Here is a 20,495-nt window from a genome sequence, read left to right as displayed (position 1 = left end):
GATGAAACTTTACAATAATATAGCTTATGCCTATGAGTAACATATAGGGTAGTTTTCGTCCCGTTATGGGGGACAAAACCCCCTTAGGGGGGCAATTTAACACAATTTTGGTATAAATTCTCTAATATGGGGATGAAAAAATACTTGAACATATTTACATTATATGTCCATCGAAAGCTCTGATTTTTCTGCAGAAGATGGTACCTGTTCGAAATTTCTAAGTAGAATAAAAAACGAGTTATGAGTTTTTTAGTTCCATGTTCCTTTCCTCAACTCAATACAGTATTTAGTGTATCATCTCAACTCCCTGTCGATAGCGACAATTGTTGTATTATTGACTATCTTTGCTTTTCGTGACCGTTCAAGGCTTTTCTCAAGTCAAACATTGCACAAAGCAAGATTTTTTCACAAGATTGGCAAATAATACATGGATTTGGCTGATTATTTTCCATTTTAATGCAACTTTGAGGCAATTAATGCGTTTTTTTTTTTTAATTTATTTGTGTTGACTGGGTATTTAATCGATCAGTAGGAATCTAGCCAAACTTTTTTTGTGGAATCATTTCAATAGCTAAGGCATTCGGCAATTTTTTCAACTCTCGCTGTTTGTGAAGCTTAAGAAGACCCAATACTGTTTTTCGGTTTTCACCATGTAACCAAATATCGCCATTTCTTTAATATTTCTTTCTTTAAATTTGTTAACACGTAAAATTATTCGCCAACTAAATCAAGAAAATCCATAAACAGCACAAAAACTTCCATTAATTTGTCTTTGTGCACATTTTCAAACAATTGCCAAATTTTTACTATTTATTGGAAACATTTCGGGTAGCAACATTTTATAATCACCAGAAGTATCTCAGTATTTGGCGACACTATCTCTTCGATTAAAATGAGTAACACACAGTTTTACAAAATAGGGAGGGGGAGCCTCATTTAAGGTATCCCAATACGATTAATGCAAATTGAATAACATTTTAAATCGCAGTAAGGGACTACAGGCGGCTACGTTTTTTAAAAATTTGTACTTCAATAGCAATATACAGAAAGTTTTAGACTATGTTCGAAAAAAAAAAGTTAAATCTTTTTGAACAAGTGAAGTTTAATTTTATATTTTGGAAATTCCTCAAATTTGTATATGTTTAAGTATCGGTTTTTTTCGTTTCTAAAATAGTACTATTTTGTTCTTCATACTTATTGAAATTTTACTTTTATGGGTTAGAAAGGAGCTCTATTTTTAATCACGTCAAAGCGGTGTGTGTTTTGAGTTATTTCAGTTACAGCAGAGAACGAATAAAAGTAGCGATTGTTTCTCATTATTATTACAGACCCAGGCAACGCCAGGCATGTTTGCTACGTACAATTATATGGTAACTAAATAAAGTTTTGAAATAGAATCGGCCCCTCTACCCCCAGTTACCGTCGAATAAAGATTTATTTTTCGCCAGGAACGGTCAAATACATGCAAACATTTTCTTTATAGCGTCTTCTGTTCGGAATTAAAAATCATATCTTATGAATATAGATTGACCAAACATTTTCGCAATTTCATAAACTTGGCAAGTCTTTGGCGAATGTATGGTACTGTGGTCCTTTGTCGATTAATAATGGATTTGGATTTATTTTTTTTACATTTTAACGCTGCTTTTAATTGCAAAAATATAAAATGAAACTAAACAAAATGACATTTTAAAAACCTATTTGATAGGAAGAGTTATGATAACGTGTTCGAGACGAGTGTTCAAAAATTTGGGCGCTACAGCTATTACAAAAGTCTTATTAAAATGTAAAAATTCCGCCAAATTAATTTTGGTAAAAAGATCATTAAGTACTATGAGATATTGAAGTTAAAATTAATCCGCCAAATTAGTGAAGCAACACTCTTAAATAACATCAAAACTACTATTAAAATGTAAATTAATCCACCAAATTCATTTTTTATTTCCAATCGTACCAGGCGACTACGTTAGTGCATTGGCGAATTATTTAAAATTTTTATGAAACTTTTCATTTTCTTTTTTCTTTTTCCTGTGTGTATTTTTAAGGGTTAATAATGCTAATTAGGATTTTGTGGAATTAATGTCCCTATTTTAATGGCGACAATGGAGAATATTGTTCTTTCTTTCTTTCTTTTATTTTGTTTTTATTTTTTTATTTGTTTTTTTATCCTATCGGACCTGTACTGATGAAGATTTTTGGAAATAATTATGACTGAGATCATCAGAGGGAAATGTTATTTGAAAACGCTGATAGAGACTATTCTAATAGAGACTTTTGGGGATTTTTCTCTTTGCGAAATGAGAAGTTTTTTGTACTATTTCCTCATTTAAATGGGAACTTAAAAAAAAACTGTTGTCCTTACTCTGATTTTAATGGTATTTTCACTCTGAACTTTTTGGTATTGTAATTAGAATCGTTTACGTTATTTAGAAACAGTTGATTTCCTTCTAATGGTGATTTTAAAGGTTTGATGTTCTCATTCTAAAGAGACATTATTAGAATCAGGATTTGTAGTGATTGTTGACCATATTTTGCGACGATATCTCTGGTAAGAAGCTATACATTACAGATTACACAATAATTTAGATAGCCGATGTAGCGCTGGATATTATTTGACGGAGATCGGGATTATAAGGAAACTGTTTCACTTTAGTTAAGAATAATTGACCTCACTCGAATAGGATTTTTTGAGAATTACCCAAACTAACATCTTTAGAACTCCTGAACGTTTTCGTGATTTATTTTGTGTGATTTTTTGGGTGTCTTTCCAGTTTCACCGACATTTCATTTACTCCCTTTCCCCATGATTTTCGGTTTTAATCATATCTTTTGATACATTTAAAGGGGCATGCCATTTTAAATGTCGGCGAAACTGGGGAGAAACCATTTTTTGGTAACTATTTTACCTCTGCGTGTGTTGACCGTTAACTTGAATCGATTGAAAAAAAAAAAAAAAAACTATATCAACGTGAGCGAAGCCGCGGGTAAAAGCTAGTCATTAATAAAGGCGCAAGGTGCTGCGATTAGCTCGATCTCTTACGGGTTTCACGCTTGACTCAAGATGCTAAGTCATTCTTCGCTCCGCCATTTTATTTGAATTATTTTGAGTTAAAAGTGGCCAATTCAAATTCGGATATGTTCCCTTTTTATATGACAGTGAACGAGTGGGTACCGGCAAATAAGGGATAAGTTCCACTTTGCTCTAGAACAGCGGTTCCCAACCTTTTTCTCTTTGCGAACCCATTGGAACAGGCAAAAAAGTTCGCGAACCCTCTGATGTTGAAATTAGTAACATGTAAGAAACAATAAAAAACAGCATGTTTGCTTTCCATTTTTTGCAGCATTTGATTGCAATAAACAAAAATATAATTGTAAAATATCATTAAGTGCAAACATTAATAAAAAGTTAAAACTACATCTACAAGAAAAATTATAAACAAGAAGTTTTATAAACCAACTATTTTTTTTAAGCATACTTTAAATTGGGGAAAAAATCCTTAATGCGATATTTGTGGCTGTTTGACGGAACAAAGAAACTGAAAGTTTGGTTCAATGTCTGACAGTTTGAGTCTTAAATCAGGCTCTGCATTCAATCTGCTTCGGTATTTATCTTTGAGATAAGTATAGGAGGAAAATCCTTTCTCGCACAGATATGTTGTACAAAATGGTAATAAAATTCGAATTGCTTTTTTGGACAAAACGGTATAGTCATTTCTTTCACTGAGCCAGAAGTCAATTAACGAGAGCTCTTTAAAGGTAGTTTTCAATGAATTCAGGATAACTCGATGAGCATTTCCTTTTCAGGTAATGTCAGGGTGTTCTCTAAGCATGGATTTCCTTCAAAAAGATTGCGTATCCAGTTGTTTGAGAGAGGGACGTTACGCCTATTAGGAAAATACTCGTCAAAAGTTAGTTCAAGATGTTGCAGATGTTCACATGCATTTCTTTTAACGCTTTCATCAAGTTTCATTGAGTTTTCTGATAAAAAACTACTAAGAGAAGTGAAACAAGAAAACTCACCCATTTCCAGGCATTGGATCCAGAAATTCAATTTTTTTACCATAGCTTCGATTTTATCATATACAACGAAAATATTAACAACTGCACCTTGCAAGGATAGATTTAATTCATTTAATTTTGAAAAGTTGTCAGCTAAATATGCAAGCCTTTGCATCCAAAGAGGATCGAATATGCAAGTGGACAAGTGAAATGGATGATCAACAAAAAATGCTTGGACTTCTGACTTCAATTCAAATAAGCGTGTCAAAATTTTGCCACGGGAAAGCCATCTAACTTCTGTGTGAAGAAGTAAAGTAACATGAAGGCTTCACAATTCCTCACAAAGCGCGTGAAATAGACGGCAGTTTGTGGCACGTGATTTTATGAAATTTACAATTTTTACCGGCATCATTCAAAGTAGCGGATAATTCTGCGGGAATACGCTTACATGCTAATGCTTGTCTATGAATGCAGCAATGAGTCCATTCAATTTTCTCGTTGATCTTCTTTACTCGCACCACAAAGCCAACAAATTTTCCTGTCATTGATTTTGCACCATCCGTACACACACCCACCCACACACAAAGACCAATCTATTCCATTTTCTTCAAAGTAACTGTTGACCAGTTCGAAAATTGCTTCTCCAGTTGTGTTGGTTTTCAAAGGTTTTGCAAATAGTACATCTTCTTTAATTGTATCGTTAAAAATATACCTAACATAGACAAGTAATATTGTAGCGTTTGCTACATCAGTCGACTCATCAAGCTGGATCGCAAAATTATTCTCTTTTATTCTATTCACAAGTTCTTTCTCCACATTACTTGCCAAATCAGTAATTCTGCGTGATACTGTGTTGTTTGATAGCGGAACCAGGTCAATTTTTTTGCTGACTTTTCTCCCAGCATACACTTAGCAATATCTTTAGCACACGGTCCAATTAAATTTTCTGCAATTGTATGTGGCTGTCCAGATCTTGCAATTCTATAACTGACTCGATATGAAGCTTCAAGGGCCATTTTACTATCTTCGTTGGATTCTAACAGGAACGTAGAGACGCTACACTTTTTATTATATTCCAATTTTCTTTTAAAATATTCGATAGGTTTGTCCTTGTGTGTCGGATGCTTTGTTTCGAGGTGTCTTCTCAGAAGTGACGGTTTCAAACTGCTGTTCGCTAGAACTTCGTTGCAGAGAAGACAAAGCGGTCTAGGTTCAGACTCTTCTCCAGTAAAATAAAAGCCCATTTGTAAATAGTCACTGTCATATTTTCGCTTTTTTCCTTTTTTCTCCCCTAGTTCACTTTTCTGTTTAGTCGGGGGAGGCGGCAGTTCATTACAGCTATCTATTTCAATATCCTGTGTTGATTCAAAAGTTACTGCTGATGTTGAGGGTTGATCGATTGACTGCTTGTCCATTTGTCGCTCAACCAAACTACCAGTTTTCAACCATCGATCCATAACAGCAGAAAGTTATTAAATCATAAAAATTACCAACACGATTATAACTTCACAAACAGAGTAGCAAGTTCACGTAGCAAAACCAATTGCAAACAAAATCACTTGTTTTCAAGCATCTCTAAAGTATCTCTAAATACGTCTGTTAACAACTATTTCCCCAGAACTATGAGCATGCTGATGTTATATATCATAACGGATTCGGTGCGACTTCCACTTTCTTGAAATGAAGACACAGTTCTTGATAAAAACACAGGAAATTTATTTACACTATGTACAGGAAAGATCGTCAACAACTGCTAAATTATTCATCAGCAATTAAGCAATTATCACACAGCACCGTAAACTCAACGTTTACACACGTATTTACTTTCAAATACGAAAACAACACAGCGAAATGCCTGGCAATAAACAGAGCAAATACGCTCTCAGTTCGAAATCTCAATCGAAACTCCCTTTTTATCCATCGCTAACGGTTTATATAGACACCGAAAAGAAATCTCTCAAATATTCCACACGCTTCTGGAACATAGTAGACCTTTATCAAATTTTATCAATGAACAAAAAGGAAATAGGGGAAATAGGGGAGTCGTATACTTTAGCCATATGAAAAGGGGTTGTATATTCATTACGGGAAACTATTTACAGGTTACGTTACTACAATAATTACTATTTACAGGATTTGTAACAATATTTTTGAAAACGAACAGATGGGTAAAATCCAGTAATAAATTTTAAGTTTGGAGCCTTTTGCTGTCATGTCTGCTATTCGATGACTGAATTCGACGGAAATTCCCGAGTTATATTTCAACCAGATTAGAAATAATACCCCTATGATGCATTGTTTGAGAATTCTTTATTTTTTTCGACATATGTATATTATGTATATTGTTTGATTGACTCCACGCGATGGCGCCTTTTTAAGGTCATCGTCCGCCACAGCTTAATACAACGTTTCTGCATGGCGCCTCGCAATAAAGAAGGAAGGATATCTCTTTTTGTTGTCTGTCGAAAAAAAAATGAGAAAATTTCTTTTTAACCAAGATTATAAAACCGCTGAAAGATTTTTTTTTTTTTTTTTTTTTTTTTTTTGAGCTTAATACAAGAGTCTGGCGCGTTTTCAAATTAAAAAAAAATTTAGTAACTATGTGTGCAAATTGAATATTTTATAATTTTTTACCAAACTAGGAAAAATTCGCCATTGCACCGAAATTTTCGCGAACCCCCTTCCTGCACCTCGCGAACCCCTGGGGGTTCGCGAACCACCGGTTGGGAACCTCTGCTCTAGAAGACCTGCTGTCAAGAAATAAGGGGATGGATATGGATATACACCGTTTAGGTGGTAAAATCAATGATTACGCTTTTTTAATGGTAGATATAAACCACTTTGAGTAGAAAGAAATTCATGCATCGATAGGGCTTATTTTAGAGATTCTGAAAAGGAAAAAAAAAAAAAATCTCCAAAAGTGATATAACCCGTTTTGAAAGTAAACTCCTCAAATGTGAAAAATTCACGAATTTGTTCGTATTAGCCGTAACAACCGTGAATGAGTGATACTGGGAAAAAAAAACGAAGAAATACTTACCTATATTTAAAAAATATTACTTCTCATACACACGTAATAATCTATTAGTATATTCAGAAACAACAAAACACTTATTATTTCTTATTTAGTGAATATTTTCGGAAACAGTTGGAAAGGAAAGATGATAATCGACAATCGCGGAATAGGCTGTAATCCACAGTGGAAAATGAACAGTTTTATCTTCGAGTAAATTAAGATGTCCACAAGTAAACAAATGTACGGGCCTTATTTTCTATCCAATATACATATATATATATATATATATATATATATATATATTTTTCTCAATACACAATGGGACTCAGGGGCGGCTCTAGAGGAGGACCAAGGTGGGCATGGCATGGCCCCTTCCAAACCCCTTGTGATTGTAGGAATTTTTTTAGAAGAAAAAAAAAGGAAGAAAATTTGAGAAATTAATAAAATTTAACACATGTGTTTTACTTTGAAAGAAGTTGAGGTTTTGATTGAGAAAGAAATTCTATCTCTCCCCGCAAAAGCGAACTATTATTTCCAAAATTTTATTCCATCGTTAACATCATTTCTTGGACGATCTCTAAATACAGCTGTCCTCAGAGTACATCTATTGATCATGACACCAATGAGAGCCAGGGTCCGATTAAGATAGCGAGGGGCCCTAGGCCAAATTCATTTTTGGGGCACCCTGTGTTCAAACTTTATAACTTTATCCGTTGGCTGAAGCAATTTTAACCATTGACTAAAGTAATTTCAGCCATTTGGGGGGCCCTAAGCCTGGGTCTAGTTGGCTTATTCAGTAATCAGGTCCATTATATAAAATTTTATATAATGGGACTGACTTTAGTTTCGAAACTTTTCAGGGGGAGAGCCCCATTTTTCCACGCTCCTCCACAAACTCTGTAAAAGATAACCAAAAATTACATTTTAGGACTTCAATTTTAAAAAATTTTCAACGGAGATTAGCTTACTTATCCTTTAACGTGCCTAAATGGCCTCCCCCCCTGCCCGCGGCTAATATCGCGAGGAAAGCATTAAAATGGTGATAGCTCACGAAGTTCCATTCCTTTCTCTATTACGTCCAAAAAGTAGCATAAAAGTGAAGTTTTAGAGCCTTTAATAGCAAAATATTTCTAGGGAGGAAATTCCAAGCACTCTCTCCCTTTAATGTCAGCAAATATTGCCTAGAAGTGCCTTTTTAGGCTCGATAGCAGAAGAGTTAGAAGAGCACCTACCTCCTATCCCAATTTCTTAACATATAACAGCAGAATACTTCGATTTCAAAACTTCATTTAAAAAAATTTTGTGGGAGTATAGCTCCTTTCTCTATTCGTCAGCAAGAATAGCCTAAAATGCGTTTCTATTACCCAAATTTTAAAAAATGACTTGGAAATTTCAATTTCGGAACATTTTTGAGGGAACTCCTAAATTCACCTAACGTCTCTAAAGGTAGCCTAAAATTGAGTTTTTTAAACTTCATTTTAATAAATTTCTAGGTAGTTTGTTCAAATATTTCGAATAGCCCCTCCCAAAATGATCGGCTAGATCCGCCATCAAGGACAGATAAAAGGAAAGGGCGATGGGGGCGATCGTCCTTCCGTTGCATCCGTCCACAATGTTCTGCACGTTTAAACAAAAATCTCGCAATCACCCCTTGCCTTCGAAGAAAAAGAACGTAATTAAAAAACATAGATTTGTAGAACAAATGGGAAATCCTGTTCCCCCGTAGAAAAGAATTAAACTGAAATACGCAATGCAAATTTCATGAAATGATCATTCTGCTGCAACTAGAAAAAAAAATGTTTTCAATTTTAATCTGCATTGCAAATACTAAAGAAAACTAGGGTAGCTCTGTACACAAAAGATCAGTGCAGGGGAAGATTTTTATCTTTGGTGGAAAGAACAAATTAAGCAATATAGTACAATTAAAATAGGGGTCGGACCCAAACATCCAAAAAAAGAAAGCTAAACCTGGTGCAAATTGTTTATTACCCTCCCAATAAGAACAGGTAAAAAGTCCCACCCCATTGTGCGTCGGGTTTTAGAATGGGGGGCATCTAAAAATTGCTTTTTTGGGTATTTTTCCAGAATTTTAGAGTATAATTTAAAGTGAGAATATTATGTCATACTAAATTTAAAAGCAAGAAATTAAAGGTGTTTGACCACCAAGAGGGATGACATAACCCACCAATGCTACAGAACATCCCCCCCCTATCCCCGTAAAACGAAGCAGTACCCCCGAACTCCCCTCCATACATTTCATATGGAAACATTTTATGCTAAGTTTAAGTTAGAAATCAAGTGTGTCCATCCTCCAAGAGCGATGGTGCACCTCCTCTCAAAGCTACAGCACCCCCCCCCTCCTCCAAATAAAATAGATCCCGCCCCCCTTGCATTTCAAGTGGAAGTATTATTTCATGCAAATCTAAAATGCATTAAATCAGGACTCTCCACCCCATAAGAACAGTAGCTCACGTCCCAAAACGAAATTATATACTAAAATATTATCCTTCCCCCCCACCCCCTCTGATGGTGCGCATTTGATTAAATGGCCAGAAAAATTACTCTGAACTGTTTTTTGCTTTCAAATGATTTCTCCTAAGCTTGAAACAAAAAGTCTTCGTTATCAAGATGTTTTTTGGAATCTAGCTCCTCAACAAAATCGTTATTGCTGCAGCTATGTCTAAAACAGTTTGTGCATATAATTGAGCACTTCAGTCCACTTTCAAACTTTTCAAACATTCACTATATCCAATGAACCCCTCAGAGCAAGCACAAGATTTGAGACGCAGAAAGTCTTGTAGAGCAGAAGGCTTGGCTGTTGTAATAGGACGCAAATTATATTTCTGTGGTGCTTTCTTTGCACCCATCAAAAATGACACTAGCTTTCCCATACTTACAAGTGACCTATACACTGCATTACTGGCATATTTCCTTGAAGCTTACAGATCATTACCAAAAATATGATCAAGCAGTTATATCTTTCATCTATTACGTACGAGGCAGTGAGAAGCAAAGGGATGTAAGTGGCAAAATTAAAAATTTGAAGATAACCAGTACAAATAGTTGGTGAACCTCTCCTCTATCTTGGGGCAAGAGATGGTACTAGTAGACCTGGTAGTTGCTTCTATACAGCATGGTTTAGAAAAGAAATTCAATGAAAGCCTACCTAGGATCTTATCTTTAAACGCGTTTTACTCAAAACTTGAAAATGTCCACTTACGTCCCTTTGCTTCTCACTGCCTAATATATGACACCAGCTGTTCGTTCTGTGATGGTGGATGAACCTTTTGCTTCAGATGATAGCACTTCAACGATACAGGATTTCTTTCCTTCTGAAACCAGATTCATCGAATACTGATGGAGGATCGGCGCATAACTCGTACCAGAAGTTTTTAGCAATTTGTTATTCCATCTTTACTGTTCACCATTCGGTGTAAAAGATGGTTTGGGCTTACACATCTTTACAGATAGTAACTACTCTCCTAACAGAAGCTAAAGACATAACTGCTTACCTCCTTTACAAAGAAATGCCACAAAATTGTTTGCCTTCAATATCCTTTGATGTTACTACCCGAACGTTAATAAAGGTCTCATCGCAACTCACCTTATCATCAGCGAGCAATACAACTACCAACTTGAGAGGGAAGAACCTTCTGGGGGCTTTAGAAACTGATCGTGATTTCCAAACTGGGAGAAGGTGTAAATATTTAGCATTCTATTGTTGTATTGCTCATTGCTTTCATCAAGACTTGTTCTAACGTTGAATCACTACAGGTTCTAGACCACCTGAATTTGTCGCTGCGTTAAATCGTTGGATAGCTGATGTTTTAGCTGATGTTTGATGTGATCAAATTTTTTTTCTCAAAATGTACTTAAAAGTTTCAGATAGTGTTGCAAGTATATGTCCGCATATTTAGCATAATTCACATAACCAGCTGCGTAAAAGAGAGGTAGCTTGGTGTTTGCAAATGAGAACCCCCACCGACTTAGAGGGTCCAGAATTGCAGCATTGCCCGTCTCACTATTGGCAATTCCGCGTTGTCCCTCCCTCCTTACGGTGATGGCAAAAGATTGTAGAAAAGTTGAAGTAAGTTAATCAAGAAGAAGTAGGGAAACTTTGGTCAATTTGGACTTTTTTTATGCTACACAGGAATTTTGTTTTCCAGCGCTCTAAACAGTTTAATAACTCCAGTCACAAATAATTTGGCTACTGAGCTCGCTTACATCTTTTAGAATTATCATTCTGACATTACCATATCATTGTGTGGCATTTTGTACTTCAGAAAAGTTTAAATCAGGGAATTTTTTTGTGAACTTCACTGCAATAATTGATTTTAGAATGTAAATTCAGGGTCCACCCCCCTCCCCAAAAAAACTCATGGCACATCCCTTAAGTGTGACGGAGTACCCATCCAGAATAAAAGCCCTCAAAAAGGAAAGAAATACCCCTTGAAAAAACTGCCTTAAAAATTCCAATGACGCAAAGCTGCTCCATGGACCCCCCCATTCCCCCCCGCCTGTGCACCCCTGTTAATTAGATTTTTTTTCTGTGAGAGATTATTATTTTACTATTATAGAGTGGTTTCTGCGAGGTTTGAGAATTTTTTTTAAGTAATAGAAATTATTTTTATTTAAATAGAAGATTGTTTCGTTCCCCCCCCTTCCCCCCAAAACCCGACGCGCAAATTGCTGGGACTTTTTACCCCTTCTTGCTGGAAGGGTATGAAATAATGTGCAACAGGTTTCACTTTTTTTTTTTTTGGATGTTTGGGTTTGGCCATTTTTTGGCCTAATTTTACTGTACTAATATATGAAGATCGTTCAAGTACGCAAGGAAAAATAGCTAGTGAGACAAATGCTGAGTGAGAGAGCTGGATTTAAAAGTTTTCGTTCAAAAGATCGGACCGCTAATCGGTCGGAGTTCGCTTCGCTTTATGATTGGCTGGATTACAGTAACGTGGTGACTTGGCGACTTTGGCCTTAAACAATATAGTTACGTGATTATTTTTTTACATTTTAAAGCTACTGTTAATGTAATTTACTGTATTTTTTGTTTATTTGGCGAAATATTTTAAATCGCAAAGAATTGCTTTTGGTTTTTATAGAGTGTTTATAGTCTTTTAGTTGAAGAATGAGTTTATTTTACATCGGGAGGGGGGGGGGGGGATGATTTTCGCTAATTCAGGGAACTGTTTTTACTTTTATCATTTTTTAAACGATATCCTTTCGTTTGTTTTATTCTTTTTCATATGGGGGACGTTGCAACGGGATTTCCCGTTTGTTCTAGATGGGTAGTTAGTTTTTTACACTTAATACCTGTGGACGATTCTTATCCTTTAAATATGACTGAAGGAACAAACCATACAATCGATGAAGATCTTTCAAGTACGCGAGAAAAAGTAGTTAATTAAACAACTGCTCAATGGGTATAAATCAAGATGCATTCTGACACCAAGCATCTTAAAAACATTTTCTTCTTACATATTTTTTCAACAAAACGATTCAAACACTTAATAGTGTACTGAAATATTTTAACTTTTCAATTTACAAAGTTTGAACAGAACAGCGTCTGTCGGGTGCTCTAGTATTAATATAGATATTATTGTAAAGTTTCGTTAAATTTCATTTAGTAGTTTTTGCGTGAAAGATCCATACATGCAAACTTTCGCGTTCATAATAGTAGTAAGTTAACATAAAATACACTTCCAGTGGGCTTAGGGTGGTAACTTACTGCAAAAAAGTAAGTTATTTATGTTGGGATATTTTAATTTCGGATATTAAATGTTTAAAATCTTGAAGAAGAATACTGCTGTGCCATGTATGCAAATTAATTTCCTAATATGAGAAGAGGCATGAAGTCACTCTTACCTGCACTTTCCAGAACATGGCGAAATCCTCATTTTCCATATTAAGATGAAACGTAGCGAACACCTTGCAATCAGCACGCAAACGATTAATTTCTGAACTCAACTTTTCGGTTTTTTGTGGGACAGTACGGCACCATTTCTTCTTTTCTATCAGATCTTCAATGTTGCCGGTCGGTTGTTCAATTCTGTCCAATAATACCAGGAAATTATCGTGTATGGAGTCCATCTGATTTCTTAGTTTCTCGTTGAAGTGACCAAGTACAGCATCAGCCAATATTTCGTGTTTCTTGACTGCTGCAATGCGGACCGCCATAGTTCCAAGACGAAAAGGGCCTATGTCCACAAAGGCTGGGATTCTCTCGGCGAGTTTCTCTTTTTCAGAGTGATGCATTTCAATGACACTCTTCAGATGTTCACAAGATGCCTTTTTTTTTCATTTAGGTAAAAAATAAAACAAGATACATTGTCAAATTACAAAGGAGACTAATTTCTATGAATTTGAAGTAAAATTAATGAAGTAACTACGTATCATATGAAAGCAAATCTGGTTGAGGTTGAGGGGCTTAACCAGAGCTTTTTAAAAATAATAATAATAATTTGAACTTTGACATTTTGAATTCAAATTATGTTTTTCGCAATCACGAGTGTGTGTGTGTCTGGGCAGTTTTGTGTATGTGTGTTTGTGTGGGGGATGTGTGTATGTGTGGGTAGTTGTGTGTATGTGTTTGTGTGTGTGTATGTGTAGGTGTGTGTATGTGTTTGTGTGTGTATGTGTAGGTGTGTGTATGTGTAGGTGTGTGTATGTGTTTGTGTGTGTGTGTATGTGTGGGTGTCTGTATGTATGCGTGTGTGTGTATGTGTTTGTGTGTGTGTATGTGTGGGTGTCTGTATGTATGCGTGTGTGTATGTGTTTGTGTGTATGTGTAGGTGTCTGTATGTATGCGTGTGTGTAGGTGTATGCAGGGCCGTCCAAAGAGCTGACGGCACCCGGGGCGAAAGTTTCCTCGCCCCCCCCCCCCCCCCATGCAGGTTAAATTGCAAACAATGAATCTGTTTCTAATATTTATTATGCATTAATACCCCAAAAACTTTTTGAAAAATTTAAATGTTTAAAATCTAAATATTAAACGTGTAAAATGTTACGCCGCGAAAGCTAAATAACAAACAATTTAAACTGAATTAATTACTCATATTGATCAAACTAAGAATACGAACAAATAATTTGTTGATTATAAATAGAAAATGTATTTATCGAAGTTGATTACATTAAAGTTAAGTATTGATCTGGACTCATCCAATGATTCCTTTCAAGAGTTTTTTCATTTTACTTGTACCAATTTAATACTAGCTTCATATATGTTAATAAAAAAGATGTCATTTTTTTGCATCAAATATTTGTAAGTTTCAGGGGAAAGCCCCCCCCCCCCCCAATACTCAGCATCGTCGAAAATCGTTTAGAATTGCGGTTTTGGAGCTTTAATTTCGAAAATTACTGGCCCTAATATTAAAAAATATGACCTTACAATTGCATTTCTAAAACTTGAGTTTCGGAAAATATTCGGAAATAGTTCCCAAACCGCCTTTCTTTAGTGTCACAAGCAATGGATTTTTTAACCAACACTTACAAAAAATTTAAGTGGAAAAGCCCCTGTTTTTTGGACCATAATTTTCTGAAACTTTCCAGGGGGGTTTTAGATTCTCCTTCCCATAAATCTTCTAAGTTTATCCAAATTTGCGTTTTTGAAACTTCAACTTCAAAATTTTGCAGGCGGCAGCAGGAATCGATTTCAATCTATTTTTTAAAAAAATTGATCAAGGACTGTCCCTGAGCCCCCTCCATCCCTTACCTTAACGTCAGTAAAAATAGACTGTAATCGCGTTTCAATTTCTAGAAATTTCCGTGGAGACCCGTACAACTCTTTTCCCCGTAGCATATGCAAAGAAAGTCTCAAATTGCGTTGCAAAATTTTGACCTGACCCCCCCCCCCCGCCCCCTCCTTTTCCTATTAGATCAAAAAAAAAAAAAAACTTTTTTTTTTTTTTCAATGTTTTTTGTTTGTTGAGAGTTAGACAAAGGAAAAGGGGGCCTTTTGTTTGATTCTAAACATTTATAATCCCAGAATTTGTATCTGCTTCAATGTTACAAAGAAACGACGCGAATGTTTTATGTTTTGCAGACTGGGAGAGAGGAACATTTTCGTGCACTAGAAAGAAAATAGAGAATTTTTGCAATGATTCTCTGTTTTGTGTATTTATATGTACGTATGAAGGGGCGCCGTAAGGCGCCCTTTCATAATCATCCGGGGCAATCGCCCCGGGTGCCATTTCATGGCGCCGGGGACGATTGCCCCCCCCCCCCCGTTCGAACGGCCCTGGGTGTATGTACGCGTTTGTGTGTAGGCAAGTGACGCAACCTGGAGACTGTTTTCGCTAGAGGAGCAGCGGGGCGAATCTAGAGGGGGGCCATAGGGACACGGCCCTTCCCAAAGCCTTGTGATTGTAGGAATTTTTTTAAGAAAAAAAATATAAAGAGAAGATAACAAAATTTAACACTTGTATTTTACTGAAAAAGAAGTGTAGGCCTTAATTGGGAGATAAATTATATCCCTATCCTCAAAACAAAACTTTTGTTTCCAAAATTTTTCTCCATCTTTTACATCATTTCTTGATTCCAATTACAGACACTTGGACGATCTCTAAATGCTGTGGTTCTCAGAGTATACCTATTGTTCACAAGACCAAAGAGAGCCCAAATTTTCGTTTTTATGGCTTTAATTTCGAAACTAGGGGGAGAACCCCCTTTTCCCATGCTTTTTCACAAATGCCTTGAAATGTAGCAAAAAATTGCATTTTAAGTTTTTTATTTGGAAAAAATGTCAACGGAAACTAGCTTATCCAGCCCTTATCACTTAACTTGCTTAAATGCAACTTAAATTATTTTTTTTTTTTTTTGGAACTCCAATTACAAACGAGTTTTGATAGGACCCCCTCCTTCCCTAGTTTATATCGTGATAATAGCTTTAAAAAGAGGTTTTTTGGAGGAGCTCACGAATCTTCCATCCCTTTCTAAAATATGTATAAATGTAGTTAAAAATCGAATTTTTAGATCCTTAAAGGCAAAATATTTAAAGGAAGGAAGGATTCTAAGCACCTTTACACTTCCTTAAATGTAAGCAACATTACCTAAAGGTGCATTTTTAGGCTGGACAGCTGAAGAGCTAGAAGAACACCCCTCCTCTTCTAACTTCTCAATGTATAATGACAGAATATTTTGTTTTCTAAGCTTTATTTTCCAAAAGTATTTTGGGGCCAGCGCCCGAAACCTGATCTTTCTCCGTACATCATCAAAAATAAACAAAATGCGTTTTTAGTTTCCTAATTTTCAAAAGTTACTCGGAAATTTAAATTTTGAAACATTTTCGGGGGAGATTCCTAAATCCATCCCCTCACCTAATGTCTCGATACCCCGAAAATTGAGTTTTTTAAACTTCATTATGATAAAATTTCTGGGGAGTTATCAGGGCCCAATTTCCCAATAAACAGCTGCTTAGGGCAGCAAACTTTTCAGGAGCGGCAAATTTGCTATTTTAATACAAATTTTTTGAATTAAATTGTTATTCTTGAAAGTAAAATATTAGCATTCTTTAATTTTCTATAGAGACATTTTTTTTCTTGTAATTTAATAATGATTACTTTTACACATCTTATGAAAGTCAAATGTTTTTCAATCACGGTATTTGCCGAATCGTCAGCAAAATTTGCCAAATAAAAATTTTTTTAGGAGATCACTGCGATCATTTCATCGGGACGCCTCAGAATGTGAAACGCCATCATTTCTTCATAAGTTTGACAGTTTGAATCTGGGGAACACTTTTTTACGTTTTTTTGAGTCAAGGATATTTTGCTTCTTTTAGAGGGGAAGGGGGTGGCAGATTTCAAATTTGCCTAGGGGCGGCATGGAGCTAAATTCGGCCCTGGGGAGTTTGTTCAAAAATTTCGGATGACCCCTCCCAAAACAATCGGCTGGATCCGCCACTGGAGCAGCATCGTGAGGCGGCTGGCCCGACGGTGGTGCTGCAGAGGGAGGCGGGGGGAAAATAAAATCATAGGACATCGAAACAGTCAAGTGAGAACAATAAGCAATCGTGATTGCTCAAAAAAAAAAAATGTTGCTACATTATTTTCCAATTTACATAACGGTTTGGTAACAGTCTTGCTGTTATATACTTGATTTCCGCAACGCTCCGTTTCTCACAGTTGCTGCATTGCATATGGATATGCATCCTCACCCTCACGCACCACGCGCTGAAAAGTTTTAAGGAATATGGGATTGTGAGTTAAATTAGAAAAAAAGTCGAGTCACGGAGGCAATCTAAAAGTTATGGATCAAAGTTCTATTCTGTAGCTGTACATCTATATTGCTACTAAAACCTGTGTGTGTGTGTGTGTCATTAATCATATCTCCTCTGGACTGGCAATGTGTACCAGGTTAATACTGGTACCGTTAGATACGGGACATCCAGAGCAAGAGATTTCGCCCTGTGCACCCCTCTAAACGTTGAAGTGTCGGATATAAGGTGCCAACACATCCAGTCCTAAGGACATCCAGGGATGTATTGACACACTGAAAAGCATTAAGTCACCCGACTCAGGCGGCATTCAGCCGCGGGTGGCAAAGGAGGTTGCTGAGCAAAACGAGCCGGGTGTGGAGCTCTCTAGTTCATGTGTAAAACGTAATGACGAAATATGCATGAAAACTCAAGTTAAAAAAGTAATATTTGTACCAAAAAAAAAAAAAAGAATAAGCTTTAATGAATGTCGGCTTAAAAAGAAAAGACTGCATTAAGGCTTCACTTGGGTTTTGTTAAGTGTAAAGTCCGTCGAAAGTCAACTAACTTTTTAAATATCACCCACAGCCAGGGCTGCGGAGTCGGAAGAGAAATTACCGACTCCGACTCCTGGATTTTGAAACGTCCGACTCCGACTCCGACTCCGGCTTATTTATATATTTATTTATTTTTCCAATCCCCCTCATGGGAAGGGGGAAAACTCCAAACAGAGATTGAAATATCAATTCCTTTTTATGAAATTTTTGCGTTGTATTTTATTGTAAACCTAACATGTGTTGTACAACGTTAGAAATTCAATTTGAAAATCAAATTATCCAATATTTGCTAATTTCTAAAGCAAGAAAACTCAAAAATGCCATCTTAAAAAAAATTGAATAGGATTAATTTGCTTCCCTTTAATGTTTAACAAATAGATGTTGATCAAATCCTGTCTTTTCAATTTTTGAAAGTTGTAACTCGAGAGTTTTTTTTTTGCTGTGAGAGTCAAAAAACTTTTTTTTGTGAGGGGGTGCGGTCCTTTCCTCCCCCCTTCGAGGGTAACACCACAGCTTAATTTCAGAGTTTCTAAAAAGTGAAATACTTAAATTCTGAAAATTTTCCACAATAATAAATCTTAAATTTCATCTTAAAAATTTCAACAAAAATATTGCACTATATTGCGGGGAGAGTCGGGTACATGTACGTCTGGAGCAAATGTTACCCGAAATGCGGCGGTATACAGCTTTGTACGAATAGCTTTTACTATAGCTACTTACATTTCTTGGCTAATTCTTTTATTTTAATTTTATTTTGGCAGCGCTTTAGAATTAACTTTAATTAGAAGATTTTAGGATCAACTACAATTATTCAGTGTTGTAACCAATAAACCACGTGTTGGTTTTATTTTGAACTTTTTAGTGATAATCAAGATTTCTTACATAAAGTCTTTAGATTAAAAAAATTATATTATATCGGATCTTTTGAATTTGCGCTTTCGTACTAACACTTACAGTGTTGCCAGATTGGGGGAAATTTCCCCATTTTGGGGAAATCTGGTGCTCTCCGGGGAAATTTTGGGGAAATGGGTTTTAAGGGGAATTCTTTGGGGAAAAATTTTTTTCTTGGGGAAAACCGGGGGAAAAAAGATTTTTTTTTTTCGTATTTAGATTTGTGTTAAGAAGTAGTAGTTACATTGTTTGTATCAAACAGCGTTGGTTTAGCTTTGGTCAACTTTATAGAATTCGCATTATGTGGAATATTATGCAACGGAATTCACATTATAATGTTCTGCGTGAGAAACTAGTTGATACGTGAAACAGGTAAAAATAAGTGTGATGAAGAATGTTCTTGGATAAATACATACAAAAATCATAGTTTAAATATGCATACAGAAGCAGAGTAGTAAATGCAAGTAGAAAAAAACACACAATTGGCTATTTCTTATCTCTCGGTCAGGCGATTGTGTTTATGACTAGTGGCACTTGCACGGCTTTGCCCGTAGTAAAAAATTAAAAGGTGTTTTGGTTCCCCTGTATAGTTACAAATAATGGATGATGAATTTCTCGCCAATTGGCTTGCCCACGTTACTGTTACACGTTATGATAGCTTGGTAATTTACTTGTCCATCTTATGATAATTTTGCTCGGGAAAATGTTCTTAGAATTGGAATAGAAAAAGAACAAAATCGAATTTTCGAAAAATTGCTTCGAGGTACACACCCCCATGCTACAAACTAATTCTTTGCCAAATTTCATGAAAATCGACCGAACGGTCTAGGCTCTATGCGCGTCACAGAGATCCTGACATACAGAGAGACTTTCAGCTTCATTATTAGTAAAGATAAAGAAGACAAAAAAAAAAGCGAAAATGGGAAGAAAAAAAAAGTTGTGGAATTTTATAGAAAAATTTGGCTATTTGGGGGGGAAAAAAATTCCATAAGAGAAAAATCACTGAGGAAGTCGATTCATTTTATGAAAATATTAGTGGAAAAATAATTTTTGAATTTGGGGAATTTTGATAGAAAACATTGCTTTTTGGGGAAAAGTTGGAAGGGAATTGGGGAAATCTGGATTTGACCACCTGGCAACACTGAACACATATTTGAATTAACCAAGCACTCTCAGAAGTTTCCCGACTTGTTCAAGCGATTCATACATTCCTTTTACTATTTTATAACTGAGATCGAGGTAAAGAATAGATTATTTTTATTTGAAAGCGATTACTTAGAAAATGTTAGGCAACAAAACTGTTAACTGACAGTTCCTATCAGTCAAATAAAATTAAAAAAATAAGCAATCTAGGAGTCGACGAAGGTAGCTGTTACAGAAAGCTCGATAAACAATCAAGCCAGTTGGTTGCCACAATGACAATTATTTTCTTATTAGCAGGCCTTTACACATGTAATCAAATTAATTGGTAGTTAGTTTTTGAAAAAATGCAAGGAGAATAGTGAAAATTAAAGAAAACAAGAAGCCCGGAGTCGGAGTCGGTATGTTTTCGAACGACTCCGACTCCTTAACTCAAAAATCTGTACGACTCCGACTCCACAGCCCTGCCCACAGCAATCACAATTAGATAATTGGGTTATTTCTCATTTTTTCGAAAATATTTTTTTCTGGGAGAGCATATTCGAAAACATGCGGGTAAATTGCTTTTTTCTAAATTTCGACTCATTTTCTCTCTTTAAAAATAATATTTATTTTCATTTGCGCTGGTGACGTCACAAGTAAGCAAATCGCTAGGGTTACCAGAATAAAATTTCAGGACACAGCCTCTTCGCCAAAA

The 20,495-nt window shown here is 35.8% G+C and overlaps 1 protein-coding gene across 1 annotated transcript in view; it reads right to left on the bottom strand.

The window, feature by feature from the left end:
• LOC129223127 (dynein axonemal heavy chain 1-like) overlaps positions 1-20,495 on the bottom strand; it is a 43,175-nt gene that overhangs the window by 12,047 nt on the left and 10,633 nt on the right. Inside the window, exon 3 of the mRNA XM_054857692.1 lies at positions 12,884-13,306. Within this exon, the coding sequence (XP_054713667.1) occupies positions 12,884-13,306 (423 nt within the window). The remainder of the gene's footprint in view (positions 1-12,883; positions 13,307-20,495) is intronic.

Source organism: Uloborus diversus, chromosome 5 (assembly GCF_026930045.1).
Source record: "Uloborus diversus isolate 005 chromosome 5, Udiv.v.3.1, whole genome shotgun sequence".
Classification (NCBI taxonomy): domain Eukaryota; kingdom Metazoa; phylum Arthropoda; class Arachnida; order Araneae; family Uloboridae; genus Uloborus; species Uloborus diversus.
This window is presented reverse-complemented; position numbering and strand designations above follow the sequence as displayed.